The sequence below is a fragment of the Crocodylus siamensis genome, chromosome 9, assembly GCF_052110815.1.
Source record: "Crocodylus siamensis isolate JL-2025a chromosome 9, ASM5211081v1, whole genome shotgun sequence".
Taxonomy (NCBI): domain Eukaryota; kingdom Metazoa; phylum Chordata; order Crocodylia; family Crocodylidae; genus Crocodylus; species Crocodylus siamensis.
The window spans coordinates 59,256,279-59,275,946 of record NC_143403.1 but is presented as its reverse complement, the minus strand read 5'-3'; the positions used below and the strand labels follow the sequence as shown (position 1 = coordinate 59,275,946).

Genomic DNA, 19,668 nt, shown 5'->3' with positions numbered 1-19,668 from the left:
AATCCCCACGCTGCTACCTTGCCTGAATGTGCAGTGTGTGGTACCACAGATGGGTCTGTGGCACGCCATACCACATAGCCACGGATGTGGCCTCATTATTTAAAGCAATAGAACAAGAATTCATATAGCACTTTTCATGTTAAATGAGGCTTCACACACATTAGTTAACCCTCATTACACTCTAATAATAATTACTTCCTTTTTAGATATGAGGACAGAGGTGCAGAGAAATTCAATGATTTGTTCAAGAACAAAGTTTCTGACTAGTAGTATTCACAGCACAGTCCCTCTCTCAGAAGTTCAAAACCTATACATGAAACAAGAATCTGTCCCTTTTTTCTAATCCAAGCAAACATACCTATATATCTATCCTTTTCTTTTATCTGCGTTCTAATGTTGAATCACATGAGGTTATTTGCAAGAGTAAAAAGTCAAGGCTCAACAGAATTGCTCTTTCAGACTACATGAAATAATTTGTTTAATGAACCTCAGCTTTCTATAAATACTAGTTTTCTAGAGTAGTTCTCAGAACAGAACAATTTTATCATTTAAAATAGTAGCAGTACAACCACTATCAAAATGCAAATTCTTAAAGTAATAAGTGAAAAATAAGTGCTCTTGCCCCAACAACATAGAATGTATTTCATTTACATCTCTAGAAAGAGAAGATTCTCAATGCAGATAAAGCGCACACTGCCACTCATAATAAATATCAGAAGCACCTTTCAAGTGAACCACAGATATTTTTCTGAAAAAACTGGATTGGCAGTTCCATCTTCTCCACGAGACCCCAAGTTTGGTAAGAGAAATTTTCCCCATTCTAAATTTACTTCATCTTTGCACTCAATACCCTTCTTTCACTAAACACCACAGACTAGTTTCCAAAAATAACTGCACAGGGTTTACAAAAAAGTAAATTCAAATCTGTACGGTGTTTGGGACTGAGAGATTTTACTTCAGTTTGCCACTTCCTTCTGGACTAAGAAAAAGAGAAGAAAGCAATGAACTAAGAAAACTGCAGTGAAAGCAAACAGAAGCACAAGCTGCTTTACCAATTCAACTATAAAACTCAAGTTTCAATGTGTGATCCAGGAAACTGCAGTCCCCCACAGCAGCGATGGATTCCTGAAACCTCCTAATGCCCTTCAGCTGTACTGAGAGTCAGTGACTTGGAGAAGACAGTATTTGCAAGAGACCATGGAGCAGCAGCTCATCAGCTGGGGTTAAACAAGCATGGTTAAGTCTTCAAACAAACTCAGAGCTCATCATGTTTTGCAGGCTCCACATTGGGTTTAATGAAAACTCCTTCCATTGCTTTCCAGTAGTTGTGATGATTAGGAGTAGACATGCCATGAACTTCCCGTTGGCCTCTGATTGGGTGGCCATACTGTTCCCCTGTTATTGAAAGAAACACCTCAGTTCCCACATGCTTGAAGCGCACTGCGTCGTCCCGCTCCCAGTATGTCCCACTGCATTGCACAGTCCAGATATCCAGGTCATCTCCTTCACCATCATCACCAAAGGCACTCACTTCCTGTTAGAAATACAGACTTCTTGAAGTAAGAATTTAAAGAAACACTATCAATGCATTTCAAAGAAACTGAGCACTTAGCAGAGATGTAAGCAGTAAGGAAGGATAGAAAACAAGAAGTACCATTGTACCATCTTTGTGGCACCTGATCCAATTCAAATGCAGTAACCTACTTCCTTTATAACTGAGGTAAAATGTCAAAAACAAAGAAACAAAATCAAAAGAATTACACAGGACAGAAACTATCAACATCAAGTAGTTCAACATAAAATACTCATGAGATGTAGAACTCTCCTCCCTACTCCAGTAAGTTTAGTTGTTATGGAAATTTGTGTTGCAGTACAATTCTCACTTCAGTTACTTTTGGTAACAATTTCGTCAACATAATAGTTTTTGTTGAAAAGTCACAGACTTACCTTAATTTTCCTAAGGAATCAAATTTCCATTTTACTTAGACTTCTACAGGGATATTCATCTTAGATAAATTTCTACTTAAAACAGTTGACTGATTATTCCAAAATAAATAAATAAATAAATAAGTCAGTCTTTTGACTAACGTAAATGAATTCTCACTGGGTGCGTCTACACGAGACGCTAACTGCATAGTAGCCTAGTAACACTGCACAGTAGTGTGCCAGGCAAAAGCTGTACTAATACACTACTGCACAGTAGTATTAAGCTACTGCGTTAGCGCGGGCTAATACACAGTAGTATTAGCCAGTGCTGCTGTGCAGTAGTGCAACTTACTGCACATCAATTTAGTATTTGGTCATCCAAGTACTAAACTTAATGTGCAGTAACTACAGTGCATTAATAAACATGTAGATGCACCCACTGAAGACAAAAACATAACTGGAAATAAATTTAATCATGCACCAAATCTAGCAGTGTTGTAGAAGAAACATGCTGATACAAATGAACCCCTTACCCCACCCCCCAAAACTGATTTAAAGTTGCATCAGATTCAGAAGCACTTGTCCCTCAAGATATTCTTAAATATTTATTGCTAAATATGAATGATCATTCACCAAAAAATGAAGCCACCTGAAAGTATTCTACCCGAGTTACCTGTGGCCTTTTACCCCCAACTTCCATTCCTCTTTTGTTGAACTTGCATTTAAAGGCCATGTCCAGACAAGAGCAGAAGTTTGTTTCTCTGGGGACAAGCAGCAGTGGCAAACCTTGTTCTACTGCTATTTGATCCCACTAAATGTCTGTGCCACATGTGTGCTGGCATGTGGCAGTCTACCCCAGGTGGGGCAGGGAAGTTGGCCCCAACAATTGTGCTGGGCCCAGCAGGCCTACCTGGGGTCTTGGGGAGTTGTAGCTGCAGTGCTCCTGCAGCTGGAAGCCTGGCTGGCAGCCAGAGTGTGGCTTTGGCTGGCCAGGCTCCGGTTTTGGATGGCGTGTGCGGCCACCGTGAGTGCTGCCCCATTTTTTCGCATGGTTTTTTTTTGACCCCGGGATCTCCTGGTGTAAACCCCACCCCTCCACTGCAAAGCAGCAGCACAGGAAACACCTGCAAGTGTGGTGTGTGGCGCTACAGATGGGTCTGTGGTGCTACAAACTACATGTCTATGCTCATCTGGATGCGGCCAAAGAGGTGAAAATGACATATTTTATGAAATATGGATACTGTTGGTCAGCAATGTGAAATAAGTTTGTTGAACTGAAATCAGAGTTCAAAACTGCCTGACTTCCAATTAAGCCTGATAACCTAGTTCCAGGTCCCATCACTCACTGGGAAGGCATCTGAAGCCTTCTCTTGCTAAAATGCTGTACAGGATTTACTTCAGATAATGCATAATCCTTTTAAGAAAAGCATCCAGCTCTTCCATTTTTTTTAAATTTGGAATTAAAATTAGCAATATATTTATTCTTCAGAGAGCAAAACATCTACAAATAACTTAATAGTTCATCTTTTTTTATGAAAGAGCTCATCATGAGAAAATAAATCACAGGATAAAAGGTATGTCAGTGGCCATTTCTACATGAAATGCTACTGTAGATGAATGATGTGCAATTTTATGCCAGTTTTTAGTGGATTCTTCCACTCTTTCAATCATTCTTACAAACATTTCATATCAGTCCTTTATCTCATTACTGTTCATATGGCAGTACGATCTAGAAGCCCAAACTAGATCTGGACCTTGTTTTTCTAGGCACCATATAATTAATACAAAACTTATCAAGGACCTTCAAATCTAAATGTATAAATTCAAGGGAGAGACAAGTAAAAGGCATATGATTTGCACACTTGCACGGTATATCAGTTGCCAAGCCAAAAAGGAGTCAGGTCTTCCAATTCTTAGTCTAATGATCTACCCACTATTTCATGCTCTCTCCCTCAGAGAGAGTCCAGAGATGATCATAAACACTTCCAACAGATTTAGGATGGTTATTCTATAAAGGATCATCAAATGTCAAATAAGTACTTGCTGACAGGCAATGATAGAAGCTAGCAGGGCAGTGAAAGAAAAGATTGCTTTATAGGTGCACAAACATGAAGAATAAATAAAACTTTGCATGCAAAGGTTTTTTGGAGGGCTGGGGCAGAAAAGTAAAAGCGAAAACAGAGATTCAGACCAAGCGCTAGAATCGCAAATTGACACTTACGTACTGCCATGCTCAGCATCACAGCACTTCATTTCTAGGTAGCCAGACCACAAAGCAGAACTCACCACTGTTCTCCCTACACGATACCTGGGGACACCTGGCGAGATGCCTCGGAGCGGGATTCAGCACAGGGGGAAAGGAACACCCTAAATTAGCCAACAGTAAACACCAACAATAGCAGCAAGGCTTCGATTTCACCAATTTGGATCTGAACACCTAATTCGGGGCTGCAGAAAAGCACTTTGAAATGTCTCCTGGTGTTGGGCAGCCAGAACTCATTTGGGAAACGAGGCGAGAGCCCCGTGACCTACCCATGCCAGCCTGCAGCGCCCCTCACCTGGTTGTTGGACAACGGCGAGGCGAAGTGATGCGTGTGCAAGTTCTTCCCTGTGTTGACATGGGTCAGGCGTATGGCTTGCCCGCACTTCACCGCTGTGCCTCGCTGGCAGCTAACGTCGCTTTTCCCTCGAATGCGCCAGTAGCTGTTGGCATCGTCGGGTGTGTCGACACCCGTCACCGACTGCTGCCCACTGCCTGTTCGGAGCAGTCCCGGCGAGAGTCAGCGGTAGTCCCCGGGGAGCCCCGCATTATGCCGAGCGAGGGGACAGTGGCGCCGGACCTCAAGCCCGTCCGCCCACCGCGCAGCCCAGGAACCGGTGGGGGGGCCACACGCGGAGCGGGACGACTTTGCCTGGGCCCCCGGCCCCTCACTGGGCTCTTCCCCCCTCCCCCCCGGCCGCCGGGCGCTCACCGGATCCGTACTTGACCTCGTGCGAGTGCAACCGCACACTGTGCCGGGTGTTGAGCAGCTTCAGCACCGACCCGCAGGTGACGGCGCCCGCCGCGGCCTCCCCACCGAGCAGCGCCGCGAGCAGCAGCAACAGCAGGAGCCGGAGACCGAGACCGAGACACCTCATTTCTCCTCAACCCCGGCCCTCGCCTTGCCTCAGGGGCCCCACTTCCGCAGCCGGCGGCCCGGCCAATCGCGCGCTGCCAGCACCATAGCCGGCCAATCCCTACCCACCTCGGTGCGGAAGTGGTTTCCGCATTGAGCAGGCTCCGCACACGAGGGAGGAGCTCATTGGTCCGGCGCTGAGGCTGGCGCAACCAATCAGAGCAGGCGGCGTGGCACCTCAGTGATTGCTTGAAGTCCCCGCTTGCTTCTGCTGCGACTGGTGTGAGCTCAGTTTAGCTCCTGCTCGGGCCCGGGCGTCTTGCCTGGCATTAGGGTTGTCACCTCTGTCTGGAGCTATTCCAGAGGACTTTTTGTCCCCCAACATGACATAATGTCATTAATTTCATTTTCTGAAAATATCCTATTAAAATCTCCTGGATTGCTTTCAGTAGTCACCGGGAGATGGATGCTGATTCCAGTAGCCTCCCAGGCAATCCAGGAGGGTTGGCAACCCTACCTGGCATGTGAGCTATACAGCCCTTTGGCTTTGAACTAAGATCATACATGTTGGTTTTGGACTAATATCATGCATAAGCAGGGGGACCACGTAGGCGAGCTCCCCAGGGCAGGTGATTGTCTCTGATATGTTCTCCACAGCAGGTCTATATTGAGCAGATTCTTTTTGGCATTGGGTGGTGGAACTGGAGCGTGCTCCATCCACTCCATGCATTGACCTGGTATTACAGTGCTTCCAGGACCAGTGCAAAAAAACAGGGAAAAAAAAAAAAAAGACCCCCCTGCCCATGTGTGATGCCCTGTGACCAACCCATGCCAAGCCACTAGCATCCCTGTGCAAGAGCCAGGTGCCTGCAGCTGCTCAAGCAAACTCCAAGGAAAGTGTCAGGCCTCAGCACAATCCCACGCTGCTGGGCCAGTGTTACATGACATCAGAACAGCAGCCTGAGTCATTTTTTTTTCCACTGAAAATGTGCACTTTCTGTCAAAGAGGTGGAAAATGCAACACCAGAACATTTTAATTCTTTTCAGAAAATGAAGAAAACAAAACCATTTCTTGAGGAAAGCAGACAACGTCTACTAACATGTTTGTTTAGGTTTCAGCAAAAAAAAAATACATGTAGGAAAGTTTTAGATGGTCCTGATGACAAGGCTGAAGGGGTCAGGGAAGTTATGTTGGTGCATATCGGTTTGCGAGGAACGCTGGCTGCTTAGTTTGCAAGAGATTTTGGAAACAACGTGTATATCTACACCACAGTATAGTGTAGACAGAGCTGAGTTAATGTTCAACCAGCTAGTCCAGGAGTCTTATCCATGGCAGCATGAAGCTCTGTGCATTCTGGAAAACCCACCCAAACAGGTGGGTAAAGTGGCCCTCAGCAGTCTCTGTGTTGCTGTGCCTAGGCTCTTCTGTTCTCAAGCCAGTTAGTATTAATTTAGTTCAGGTCTGAGTGTCTATACAACAATGCAATCACTATAGTACTCAGCATATACCACAGTCCAAGGAGTGTAGTGACCCTGTCAGCAGCACAGCGCTTGTCCCTCACAATGCCCCCCTTAACAAAGGGTAGAAAAGCAAAGCCAGGAATGGACTGGCTAGTATGCATATGCATCACTGGTCCCAGCTGAAAGGAATCAGAGCTTCTGGACCATCTGGCATAGGCACTAACTACACTGGTAATAGTTGGGAGTGATTTTCATGGATCTTAAATGATATATGAAGGCACTTTTGGAGCAGAAGGATCATGTTTTTATCCCAACTGCTCCTGTGAAAAGTCTATAACATAAAGCAATTATTCCACTATATATAACATTTGTAACAGAAAAGTGGATGTATAAAATGTATCTGGGATAATTTATGGATTCCTTCTTAATCCTTGTGCAGTTCTGCAGGCGAAAACAAAACCATTCTTTTTGTCTGTGGTACTGGAAAGAAGAGGACAATATTTCTCATCACTATATCAACAGGAGACAGCCTGTCTAGTATATCCCATTGTCGCATGGTGGTGTGAGAAAGTCAAGCTACCAGCTGAATGCCTCTCTGAATGCTATATGTAACTTGTTTGGGGTACAGCTAAAAAGCCCCCAAGAGAGTGAGCAAAAAGGACTTTCAGCTCTGGAGGTAAGTCTTCTAGGCTGGGGTAGTGCATGTGTGCAAATTAACAAAATTGCAGCACTGCTTTTACTCTAATTAGTTGGTTTGGACAGTACATCCACACTGCAAGCAAGCGTGAGCATCAGAAAATATTCATCTGACTTCATCTCTTCCACCAGCGCTGGATCTGCAAAGCCTTTTGCTTCCCACATGATGTCACTCACTGAATCACTCAGATGTTTATCATTTGTTTTGTTGGCCTTGACTGACTACATATGTAGAGAAGCATCTCTGACTTCTGGCTCGTGACTGTTTAAATTGTCTGTATTAAATCAAGCTTCTATCCTAAATCTCTGTTACAACTGTCTTTCCCCACCCCCGCACTGTGTCTTTCTAGTAATAAACTTTTTTTTTTTTGCTAGATGCTTAAGTGTCTGATCCTAAAGAAAACAAATGAGGCTGGTGTATTGTTTGACTCTCAAATGCCACAGTTATATTCCATTCTTAGAGGCTTCTGTCTTCTTCTAAGACAACAACTCACTTTTGTTGCTGTTTTTTAAAGAGGGCAAAACAGATGTCTGTGGTTGCCGTTTTAGCCGTGGAAAATCAATCGTTTGGGGCTTTAGCTGGCACCTGTTTTGTCTTTCTGGGAGGTCACTAACTCCCAGTGCATTTAGTACAGTTTACATGGTGCTCCCTACAATGCTTTTCAGTTGTACTTTAGAAACATAATTGGGTTAGAACGGTTGCCAACAAAGAACCCCGTGAGTGCCAAACAACCATGGCAATTAACAGCCACATTATTGCTACAGGGGCTGCTATTGTTTTTGGTAAGCTGCTGCGAGCTGCAGGTAACTCTCCCCTGAAATTATACGACAGAGGGTTGGATGAAGACATCAGCTTCTTGGTTGGGAGCACCATCATAATTTTCCTTTAATCAAATGAAACAAAAAAAATGTATGGAGCTACATCAGTCTAACTGAGAAGTTAGTTCACAGCTAGCGTGGCTTAGGCCTTTACTCACTTTATCCTGCAATCCTCACTTATGCAAAAAGCTGTGGGTTTGGTTTTTAGAGATACTGAGCACCCACAGTGTCAATTCAGTTGTACCTGGGGATACATCAGACTCCTGAAAACCCACCCTGCATTGATATGGCAGTAGCAATTGGTTTTGCATTGGAAACGCAGGAACAGGGAGCTATTAGGTACAAGTCTATCTTGAAATGGGGATGCTGACCCAAAGCATCGTCTTATACAAGAGGATTTTCCTTTCTATTATTGTGGTCTTTGTGAAGCAAGTTTTGAGCCATCTGGTTGGTGTGCAGGACAAAAGCACTGACTGACAACTCGGTCAGCCTAGCAGGCAGCTCTCAGGCTTGTTTACACACAAAGGGTGCTTTTACACTGTTTCCATGCTGTGCCTGCAAGAACCACAGTGAGGCAGGTCCCACGCACTCATTGCCACTCCACATGTGCCATATCCCAGAATTGAGGCAACATAGCCTCCTTAGAGGGTGCCAGAGCACGTGTCCAGCACAGCTCTTAGGCTTTTTGCCCTGGCCTGTTTGTTGGCACATGCTCGGAGCCTCTCTAAGAAGGCTACTTCACTTCATTTGGGGGATTTGGTGTGAGGAGCAGAAGGAGGGCTGTGTTTCATGGTAGTGCACTGCAGACATGGTGCAGAGGCAAGGCAGCAATGCCCCAAGTCAACCTGTTTTAGCTGAACCAGTACAACTCAGTGTGTAGACAAGCCCTTGCTTACTGAGAACACCCCAGGCATCAGACTTCCTGGGTTCCACTTATTAGACTGCTACTAGCCTTCAGCAAGGAATGTAGGGCCCACGTCTGATCGCACTCAACGTAGGGCCCATGTCTGATCGCTCGATTCAAAGCCTACTGTGGTCAATGGCAATCTCTCCTTGACCTTACTAGGCTTTAGCTCAGACCCTTAATGTCAGTTAACTGTTTCAGTTTTTCCTGAACCTGGTGGATGTGTTGTGTCAGTTCTGTAGCTGCCAGGTTGATGATGTGGAACAGTCCCTGTGCTGGTACCTGAACTTCTAGCAAGACAACTGGTCCTCCTTATTGACGCTCACAGAATTTGCATAGAACAGCTCTGAACATTGCTCCACTGGGCAAAGCTGTTTTGTTCTGAACTATGGATCCCACTCCCACTTTCCCCCATTGCTACCCACAGAAACCATGAGCCTGGCAGCTACAGAATTGGTACAGCCTCTCCACCAGGTTAAAGAGGAACCATAACAACATCTTCAAAAGGATAAGGAAGATTATATGCCACAGGCAGGTCTGCACCACCAGCCAGGGCTCACATACTCTGTGGGCCAGAAAGTTTGGGTGACTAACCCAACACCATACAGCCTGGCCCTCACAAAAACTGGACCACTGTGTCTGTGGCCCTTACTGTATTAACTGACAGATCAACCCCATGGCATGAATTATAACCAGCTTGAACCCTAAAAATCCACCCAATATTCCATGCACCCCTCAAGACATACCAGTATGAAGAGAATGCCTTCCTATACTGGACGCAGCCTCCACCACCCCCGCGACAATCTAGGGACTGGAAGAATACCTCATTCATGAAATCTTGGATTCAAAGGGGAGGCAGGGGAGACTATGCTATTTAAACCCCAGTTGGTCAACCACCAGCTGCTAGCATATGGGGGTACCTGCAGCTGGGGAGTAGGAAGCTTCCTACTCCCCAGCTGGACCCCACATGCACATGGTAGTGGCAGCTGGGGTGCTGGGAGCTCCCCACCCCCCAGATATTGCTTCCATAGGCACCTTGGAGTATCAAAAAGTAGATGGGCACCTGGGGATCCAGGGTCCCATGAACCTGAAATCTAGGAGGCTTTCCCTGATGTGGGGCTCAAGATGCTCTGTATCTGTAATAAGCCACAGTGCAGCTGGGAGCCCCATTTGAATGCCCACCCTGCTTTTTTATGCTCTGTGGGTGCCATAAGCCCAACACTGGGGAGATGCTCTTTAATGTTGGGCTCACAGTGCCACCCCAGTACAACTGGGGATGGAGGAGGTCGCCCATCCTCTGCTGCATGCACTCATTTAAAGAGGTGCCCCCAGCATGAGCAGAGGAGGATGGGATGCTCACTCATCCCTAACTATTTGTGATGCGTGCCTTTTTAAAGAGCTACGTGCAGGTAGGGATGGGAGAAGCTTGTTCATGCCCAGCTGTGCACCTACTTTTAAAGAAACAGTTGGCATCCCTTGGGGTTCAGGATCTGGATCTGCCCCCAGCCTGATCCTGGCAATTGGGGTGGGGCTGGCTTTGTCCCAGACCCCAGCATGGTCTGTTGCTGGATCCAAATGTTCGGCTGAGCACCAGGCACCATGCATCCTTGGCGCTGATTCAGACCAAGGACTGTCTCATTTGATCCTGAAGATCAGGCACAGAAGAGCTGTATCCCAGACCCTGGAGCTGTCCCATGCCCTGAGGCACACCAGGACCCAGCACTTAAAGAGCTTAAAGAACGGGGACTGCAGGGCAAGGTTCTTTAAGGCACCAAGTCCTAGCAAGCCCACATCCCAATGCTGACAATTGGTTATTGTCAGCACTGGGACCAGGGCAGCCCTCAGCCAGATTTTAGACCCAGGGCTGCTCTAGTCCTGATGCTGACAGTTACCTAAAGGTCAGCATCAAGGCATTGGGAGATGCCATGTAGTCGGTTGATGGTGCACTATAAACCAGCCATAAAGACAGGGAATATCTTTATGGCTGATTTGCCATTTTATGGCACCATAAGTTTGATGAACATTTGACTTGTTGCTATTTGTGGTGCAATTAACACATTAACTGTGCTGGAAATGTAATGTGTGCCAGGGAGCTTAGTCACTCAAGTACAGCCAGGAAGTATGAAAAGAGGAGGTTAGTTTGCAGAGAAGTTTTTTAAATATTTAGTTTCCAAGGACCTAACGGATATTTCATGTATAGTTTAGGGGTCTATAGTAGTGATGAATGTGTAGAAATAAAAATAAAAAAAGAAATAAAATACATTATTGAAAAAAGTAGAACTCTATTTGTTCTATTTTAAGCAGATACAACCTCACATTTTGGGAAGAATAGGTGAGGTCTTCATGGCACCTTGCTGATGCCATAGCCCTTCGAGATAATGGGGCTTGCTGTGCAAGCTCTGGAGACATTCCTTCCCAGCCCAGCAGAACAGGTGAAGACTTCCTTCTGCCTCCAGCCACCAGGCTCGCCTTTCGAGATGGTGGGAGTTGTGTCTGAGATTTGTTTCATGCAGTTATAGTCTTGAGCCTAAAAGTCACACACACATATGATCCTGCTTTTTCGGTTTTCTATCCAGTCTCCCTCTTAGCTGGGTGTGGAAGGATAATGCCCTGAGACAAAATGATTATGCTAAGTTTCACAGAAATCAGGCCAACAGCCCTCACCTCCAACGTTACCTCCTTTATTTTCTAGACCGCATCTTTCATGATCTGTTGGAGGCTGTTTCATACACCCATGTCAATAAAGAAATCAACAAAGTTGGAGAGCTCCTGTGCAGCCTAACACGAAGAGGAGAAAGGATCATCCTGGTTCTCTTTTCCATTACTCAGAAATAGGCTAAAGAGGAAATGTCTGTGAAGTAAGGCCTCACCATTGGATCCCAGCATCTGCAGGGAGCTGGTGGTCTCAGCCTGGCTTTCCAGTTCGTTGGTGTGGTTGAGAACGTGGCTGTCTGTACCAAACAAAGAAAAGGGTGTCAATCACCGGCAGCCTGATATTAGGAGAGCTGTGACTGCGTGGTTCGGAATACCCTGGCTCTTGCAGAGGCAAGAACCTTGATTTGCTAGCTCAATTACTAATAATATTAAAAATCAAGACATTGTATACTTTTTTGATACCTTCCATCTGCAGATCTTAGGTTTTGACATGTTAAAAGCATTAGTGATTTCACCTCACCACACCCCAGGAGACAGGTGAGTTTTATCATGTCTGTTCTGCAAAGGAGGAAACTGCAGAAGACAAGAGTTTAGTAATTTATCCCAGAACTTATGTTGTGGGAACAGCAAAACTGGAGGAAAACACCTATGCCCTTTATCTCTGTGCTTTCCTTTCCTGTCCCTGACTTTTATGACCACACCAAGGATCTCTGGGATGTTATTTACAGAATGAAATGGTGATCCCAGAATGCACCCACATCTCCCGTTGTGCACCGAGGTGGCAGGATGCCTCCCTAGAATACCAAGTGCAGGTGGATGATATTCCCTCCTCTGGCTATCACCTGGATTGCTTGAGCTGGAGAGCAAACACATCACAACCTCACTGTCTTTTTCAAACATCCTTCCCCAGACCTTTTCTTTCTCATGTTCATATGACAAGGCATTTAGTAGAAGACACAGATTCATTGGAATCTGATGTGGCCACGCCATGAGCGCTTCTGTTATGGCCTGAGGCCATATCTTTCATTAGACCAACTAGATTTGTTTTTTTTATTAGACCAACTAAATTTATTTTTTGCAAGCTTTCGGGCATATTCACCCTTCTCCTCAGGCATAGGAGAATGCAAAGATTGTAAAATTTCTCCTAGGTGGAAATGAAAATTCACATTTCACAGGAGAGCTGAAGGTATGTCAGATCTCTGTTATGGCCTTGAACTCTCAAACACGGGGCTTCGGCCAGTTGCACCAATGCCCACACCACTTTAATGTCTTCTCCACCCCTCGTTAGCTAGGAATGAATGATGTTTCTAAAACCTTTTTCCTGGTCCAGTATAACACCCATCCTCCTCTTATTTGCTCTTTAATGGGAGCAGGACAAGTCCTAAAGCCCTTCTTTTTCCATTCCCTTTAAGATACATCTGAATGTGGAGAAGAATGATTCAAAATTACCTTTATGTCCATCAGGAGCATGCAGAACTTCTGGACCGCGACTCTGGAGCTCAGACTCATGTATGTTAGTGCAATCAAAGGTGCCTCAGCAGAGCTCAGGCTCAGTCAGTCACCCTCCCATGTGTACTGGTCCAGAAGGGTAGCTGTTTTTCTTTGCTCTCTCTGATGCAATTACTTTATGCAGTTGTTCCAAGGAGCTCTCTCGAGGGATTGGGAAACTGCCATCTCACCTGGGAAGTCCCTTTCAGGGCAAATTCTATGGAACACGGTCACCACCCACCCAGCCCTCAGTTCTCCTGAGGCTCATCACTGGGGAACCGGAGCACTTGAAGATGACACCGTGGGAAGGGGCTATACACGCAAAGTCACTGGAATTAAAAATAAAAGAGAGGAAGACCTTTTCAAGCTAACCTTCATCTAGAAGATTTAAACTCTTCATTTAATGTTTTGTCAATGTATGAAGCTGGGCAAGAGAAGAAAATGTTATTGCCTGTCATTTTAGAAGCAGCTTCTGCTTTGTCTCATTAAAGGGGGGGGTTGTATTTTATTACAGTAATTTCAAATAAATTTTATGCTAGGGAAAAGTAAAGCAAGTCTTCTTTACCTACTACTGTAATCTCAAGTAAAGATTAACTCCCCAAAGCTGAAGGAACAGAAAAACAAAATGCATTTTATTGGTGGCATGTTCAGACAAGTGGGTCTCCTAGCCGCTGGCAGCATACATTATTAGCAAAAGCCCTTCTCTGCAATGCTGGAAGCCTCTGAAAATGCTACTGAATAGTTGGGAGCATAACTGAACTTTGGAAAAAGTGACTCAGGCCCTGATCCAACAAAGCACTTACACAGACACATGGCTTCAAGTCTGCAGGTAGTAGTTGTCTTTCTATTAATGCCTTAATAGGAATAATCCCATGCTTAATGTAAGGACATTTAAGGACTTGGCCCAAAAACCATGGCAGTCAATAAGAATCACTTGACTTCAGTCATCTTTGGTCTTTTGGTTCAGGACCTCCTTGCTTTTCTGGATTTGCACCAATTATGGTCTGCATTAACTGTTCAAGCCTTCTTCCACATCCTGCTCCCACTGAGGTGTACAGTATTTGTGTGTTAGGGCCAAACTCTTAAGTCATCCTGTCTAAAAGTACAACATTTAAAATCAGCGTAATGTGTGGTTTTGGCATGAGGAAAGAGCATATGGAAATGGTATATTTTGTCTCTGAAGGTAGCTCCACTAACTTTTAGTGACTAGAAAAAAAAGTGAAGTGCTTGTGATGTTCTTCTTACACCTGCAGAGCCAACCCAGCTGAAGGGGGTGAGCTACATTCTCTTTTAGCTCATTCAGTCCCTAGAGAAGCATTGGGTAATGTTTAATTTTCAGTGTCTTTATTAGACAGTGCAATGCTTGGAAGCCCAGCTTCATTTTCAGCTCCCAGGTTGAGATGTCAAGGGAAGCAATTAGCAAAATTATGTGGTTTTCCTCTGGGGTGAGGCATGAAGGGGCCATTTTACAGAGTCAATTTTCAGAGTAAAACTGTATTTAAAAATAGTATGCAAGCAAGGGAGAAAAAAAAGCGGGGTGGGAATCTATCCAAGGGGAGTTCATGTAGTGGCAGGCACTAGAAGCCATCTCTGCAGCTGGAAGGAAAACCCTACTGAACACTCACTGAATGCATCTACACATTCATTAATGTGCTTTTCTACTGTGCATTAAATTTTGTACCTCTAATGTGAGGTACTAACTAAATACACATTAGACTGCCTGTAACAGGGAGCCTTCTGGGGGCTGATTTCCCAGTGGCCCGCCCACCTGTTTCTGGGTTAACCGCCCACCTTCTATCCTGCCATGCCTTGTTGTTATTTAATTGATGTTAATAAAGCAGGAGGCTGCCCATTTCTTGCCCCAATGCCAGGGCACGCTACCTGCAGCTCTGTTCCTCCCCTACACTGCAGCCCAAGCCTTGCAGATGGCATCCAGATGTTATCCATATCACTGGCCCTGCACTGGGCCACAGAATCCTACTAGTTGGACCCCACATAGATCCCTCCATTCAGGCAGCCCGTTCTGCCTTCATTCCTGGCTGCATAGCTCCCTGAGCTGCTCCCCCTTATGGGTGTGGCCCCCCAGGACCGCTGCCTATTAGCCCTGGCCCACCTCCAAGCCAGTCAGAACCCCAGGCCCTCAGCTCTTGGGCATTCCTCGCGGTGGGCCGCTGGCCCTTTGACCCTTCCAGTCCTGGCACCAGCTTGGACCAGTTGGGGAATGCCAAGACAGGTTAAGAGTCTATGGCTCGACTCTCTTTTTCCCTGGGGTCCACCTTCTAGACCCTACAAAGCGGGTAACTCACCTGGTTGTGGGGGTTAGGGGTTAAGGAGCCCCAACCCACCTTTCACCAGGGTGGTAACTGGCCTGGTATTTCCTGGGGGCTCCTGTGCCACTGAGAGTCCCACCAGGCCACCCACTCCCAGCATGGTGCAGTTTTAGGTCATGCCCAGGACCACGAGCCTCCTGACCATCCCCTACAGCTCCTCCCTTACCTCCAGATGATACCTGCAGCCAGGCAATGTTGTTGTCTGGCCTCCCAGCAGCAAAATACCCTGTTGATATGGGCAGCCCTGAATCTAAACTGGCTGCCCTAATCAGGCACCTGCCAGCTGCTGTCTTCTGGCCCTTAAAGTGGCAGGCACAAACAGTGCCCTGCCACACTGCCCTGATGTGCAGTAGCAGAAGCGCACAGTTTTTTAGCGTGCATTGTTAATGTGTAGTAGCTTAATTTTACTACACAATAGCGTATTAGCACAGTTTTTGCCATGACTCTCTAATGCACAGCAAAATAGGCTACTGTGCATTACAGCACACATGTAGAAGTGCCCACCATCATTGCAATCAGAGTTTAGTAGCACTGTCCCTCTCCAAGGATCTCAAAACTCTTTGAAACCTGGAAGCCAAGTCTAAGCCACCCTTTCCAGCACATGCATCATAAAATGCAGGAGAAACATGCTTTTCTTCTGTACGGGGCGCAGGTACAAACCCTGCACAAGGGCAGTCCACAGTACTGACTTCTATACAGCAAAGTTCTGTAGTGACTTTCCATATGAGACCATGGACAGGGGATTATGGAAGAGGCTGACAGGAATATGACTGATGGAGTTGCTTACTGCCTTGATTCACTAGCCCAAAATTCCTCATGAGGAAGCAAAGAGGCCCTGGGGTTACAGCAGTGCTTGTGGCTGTGTGGGCCACAAGCACTCCTTTTCATCTTTAGCAGGAGAAGGGGAGTATTCCCTTTGTTAACCCTTGAATACAGTCATTCTGTCATGCAAAGCCCATTTACTGTAGCTCTGCTCTGGACTCAGGGCTTGTTCCTATGTGTAGAATTATATCCTTTCCCCCCCTACTAAACAGCATCCACCTTTAGGACACAGAGACAGCAGTTTTACTTTGATTTATCTCCATTCACAGATTTACAGATTTTATGGCTGAAGGACGCTTACTGTAACCAACCAGTTTGACTTCCCTTCAGAGCTAAGACTGATGATCTCTGCATCTCATAGCCCAGCATTTCTATATAAGCTATCAACTGCCACCCAGTATATCCTTTGCGGAAAGAACTTTGTCCTACTACACAAATATTCAGAGGCACACAAAGTTATATTCCTCATCCTCTGGACTGCCTATAGGTAGCCATGCAGACCTGAAATTCTTGCCTGTGCAATGCACCTCACTCGTATTTAATACATATGGAAAGAATGTGGTTCAACCACATGAGAAAAGAAAAGAAAAGAAAAGAAAAGTTTATTGCATTTTGGCTGGTTCATGACAATTTTTCAATATTCAATTATCACTACTTATAGAAGACAGAATCCTGGCTACGAAATTGTTGTGAAGCAGAATTCAGTTTAAAAGAAAGAAGTGTTACAAAAGGAAGGAAATTTATGTATGAACATTGCTCTGCTTGGTCTGTGATCATGCCAAAAGGCTGGATTTCCACTAGTGTCATAATATCATAGGTCAGGTATCTAGGCTGTAGCTGTATTGGTCTAGAGGCAAAAGGAATCTGAACTCATGGTAGAGGTGATATCTTTTATTAGACTAACTAGATTTATGCAAAAAAAAAGTCTTTAATTGCAAGCTTTTGGGCACAAGCCCCCTTCTCTAGGCATAGGAGAAAAGGTTGTAAAAGTTCTCCTGGTTAGAAATGAAAATTTACAATTTATAGGAGAGTTGAAGATGGGGTAAAATCTCCTGTTTGGAAGCGTTCATTTTATATGCAGATTAGGCTCAAAGAAAAGTTGGAATAGTCTGTTTCCCTTGAAGTTGTTTGGTGGCAAGCAGGATGTTGAAAACCAAAGGAAATTTATGCATGGAGATAGCTCTGGTTGGTCTGTGATCATGCCGAATAGGCTGGATTTCCACTAGTGTCATAATATCACAGGGGTGTCATTACATCCGGGGAGAGCACACACCAACTGCAGATGCTTCCTCAGTGTGACAAGGGGTTTTTAAACCCAAAAGCTTGCTAAGAAAAATGTTTCCAACTATTTAAGTTGGTCTAATAAAAGGTATCAGATTCACCCAAAGAACCCTGTCATAGTAGTTTCATAGTTTCTAGGGTCGGAAGGGACCTGAGTAGATCATCTAGATCATCTGTCTGCATAATATCATGGGAGAATTACTGTAGTTGAACTCCGGAGTGACTATCTTTTGAATTATTCCTTGTCAGACAGTGTAGTAGTAAACTGGCTAGTACTTTTGTGCAGCACTGCCATCTTTTGGAAGAAATCAAAACTGCCTAACTGCATCTCATGGGTAGACAGGGCAATACATGTACAGAGAATTATTTCTGCAATGCACTGCACCTCTTCTTCTGTCTGTGAATTTCCCCAAAACATCTCTGAATTCTTACCTAGTGTTTGTTCACATTTAATCAAACATTTCTTCAGCAGACTTGCAAATTGCCAGACTATTCCCCTATTGCTAAATAATGTTCAATTGCTGAAAGCGGATGAGCTGGCTCTAGGCAGAGGTGATGACAATCTATTGGGAACAGAGCGGTCTTGAATTCAGCTCTCCCAAATCTAGGTTAGGATGCTAACCACTAGATCGTCCATCCTTCTGTGTAAGATACAGATTACTCCCTGTTGCTTTCTACCTCGGATAACCCTTTGCTTGTCCTAATCCCAAATTAGACAGATCCAATGTTTTGGAAGACAAGATTTAGCTCCAAGGAAAAACGGTTCTTTTTACAAAAGTTTCTCAGCTTGGTTGGGGAGAGGAAGGAATTTCTAACCCTTCATCAGGAGGTGCTTTTACAGGGGGCCAAATTCAGAAGTGAAACACTTATTCTTACATTTTATTTCTACTCTATCAATGTGTAAGAAAAGAGTGGATAGACTAATGGTCTCAAACGCTGTAGACTTGAGGCACCCATCAGAAAATGCCAACTCTCAGTTTTCATTTGTTTTTTGGCTATGGAAGAACACTAGAGCAATTCTTCTGTTGCAAATAACTCAAAGAGCATAACAGGTTAGAGTATTTTAAGACCATGGATTCCTATTTGAAATCTCCGGGTGTATCTTGTATTCATGTTTTGACACCATACAATGCATACAATATGTGGCACCCCTGAAAGGATGTCAAGGCCCCCAGTCTGTCATGGCACCCTGGCTGAAACTTGCTGGGACAGACAGTTATACCCATTTACCAAAGGTCAGCTGAGTCTGCTGTATCCATCTCTCAGTAAGTGGAAGTTAAAGTAAGTGGAAGTTTCAGGGCCTGGGGGAACATCAGCTCACCAAGTGCCCCTAGGGGAGGACAAGAAAGAACGGGCACAAGCTGACTGAGGATCGCTTCAGGCTCGACATACGGAAACACTTCTTTACAAGTCGAGTACCAAGGGTTTGGAACAGGCTCCCCCCTGAGCTGGTCCAGTCACCCACCCTGGCGATCTTCAAAAAGCGTTGATGCCCATCTTGCTGTGGTCCTCTGATCCAGTGGTCTTTCCTGCCCACATGCAGGGGGAGCAGGACCCGATGAACTGTAGGGTCCCCCCCCCGCCCCTGACAACTATGAGACTATGAAACTATAAAACAAAGCAGCCAGCCCCTGATTTTAACAAGGTTAATTTACCACAGCATAGTTTCACTTGCTACAGTATAGAAGTGGACACAAGAAACAGTTACCATGAATCAGCTTACGTGTGATCCTGTGTGGTAAGTATAGCAGAACAAGCTCTAAGCAACCTATAAGCAATGGCACTAAGGGAGAAGACTAGAGTGACACTTTTAGGTACGGTATCCATGGCAAGTCATCGTCAGCAGCCTGGTGCAGGTCTCCATGATATGGGCTACAGTTTGGATCTCACCACACTCACACTTGGTGTCTTTAGTAAAATCTCATTTACTAAGTAGCTAATTGTCCACCTTGTTCAATGTAATCCAGCTCTGCCTTAGTAAAGCAAAGCCAGGAGGTTTAGATGTGAGCTCCATGATAAGGAATGTATTAATGAGGTCAACTGCCTTGCATCATTGGGGCTATTTTCCTTGATATCAAAGGTCTCATGATTCAGTTCTTTCCCACACTCCAAAATGGCCTTCTTCAACATAAGCCTTGGCCTATGGGGTCATCAAGTTCCTCAAAAATTG

General features: G+C 45.1%; 1 protein-coding gene and 1 pseudogene across 1 annotated transcript; one reads left to right on the top strand and one right to left on the bottom strand.

Moving 5' to 3' along the window:
- Nucleotides 1–453: 453 nt before the first annotated feature.
- Nucleotides 454–5,223, bottom strand: SDF2L1 (stromal cell derived factor 2 like 1). Its single transcript, XM_090063854.1, has 3 exons — nucleotides 4,899–5,223; nucleotides 4,485–4,681; nucleotides 454–1,534 (listed from the first exon to the last, which is right to left on the bottom strand). The coding sequence occupies exons 1-3, from the start codon at nucleotides 5,062–5,064 to the stop codon at nucleotides 1,256–1,258; spliced, it is 642 nt and encodes a 213-aa protein (XP_089919980.1). The 5' UTR covers nucleotides 5,065–5,223; the 3' UTR covers nucleotides 454–1,255.
- A 344-nt stretch (nucleotides 5,224–5,567) lies between these two features.
- On the top strand, nucleotides 5,568–5,813 carry LOC149857717 (U2 spliceosomal RNA; annotated as a pseudogene).
- Nucleotides 5,814–19,668: the final 13,855 nt, after the last annotated feature.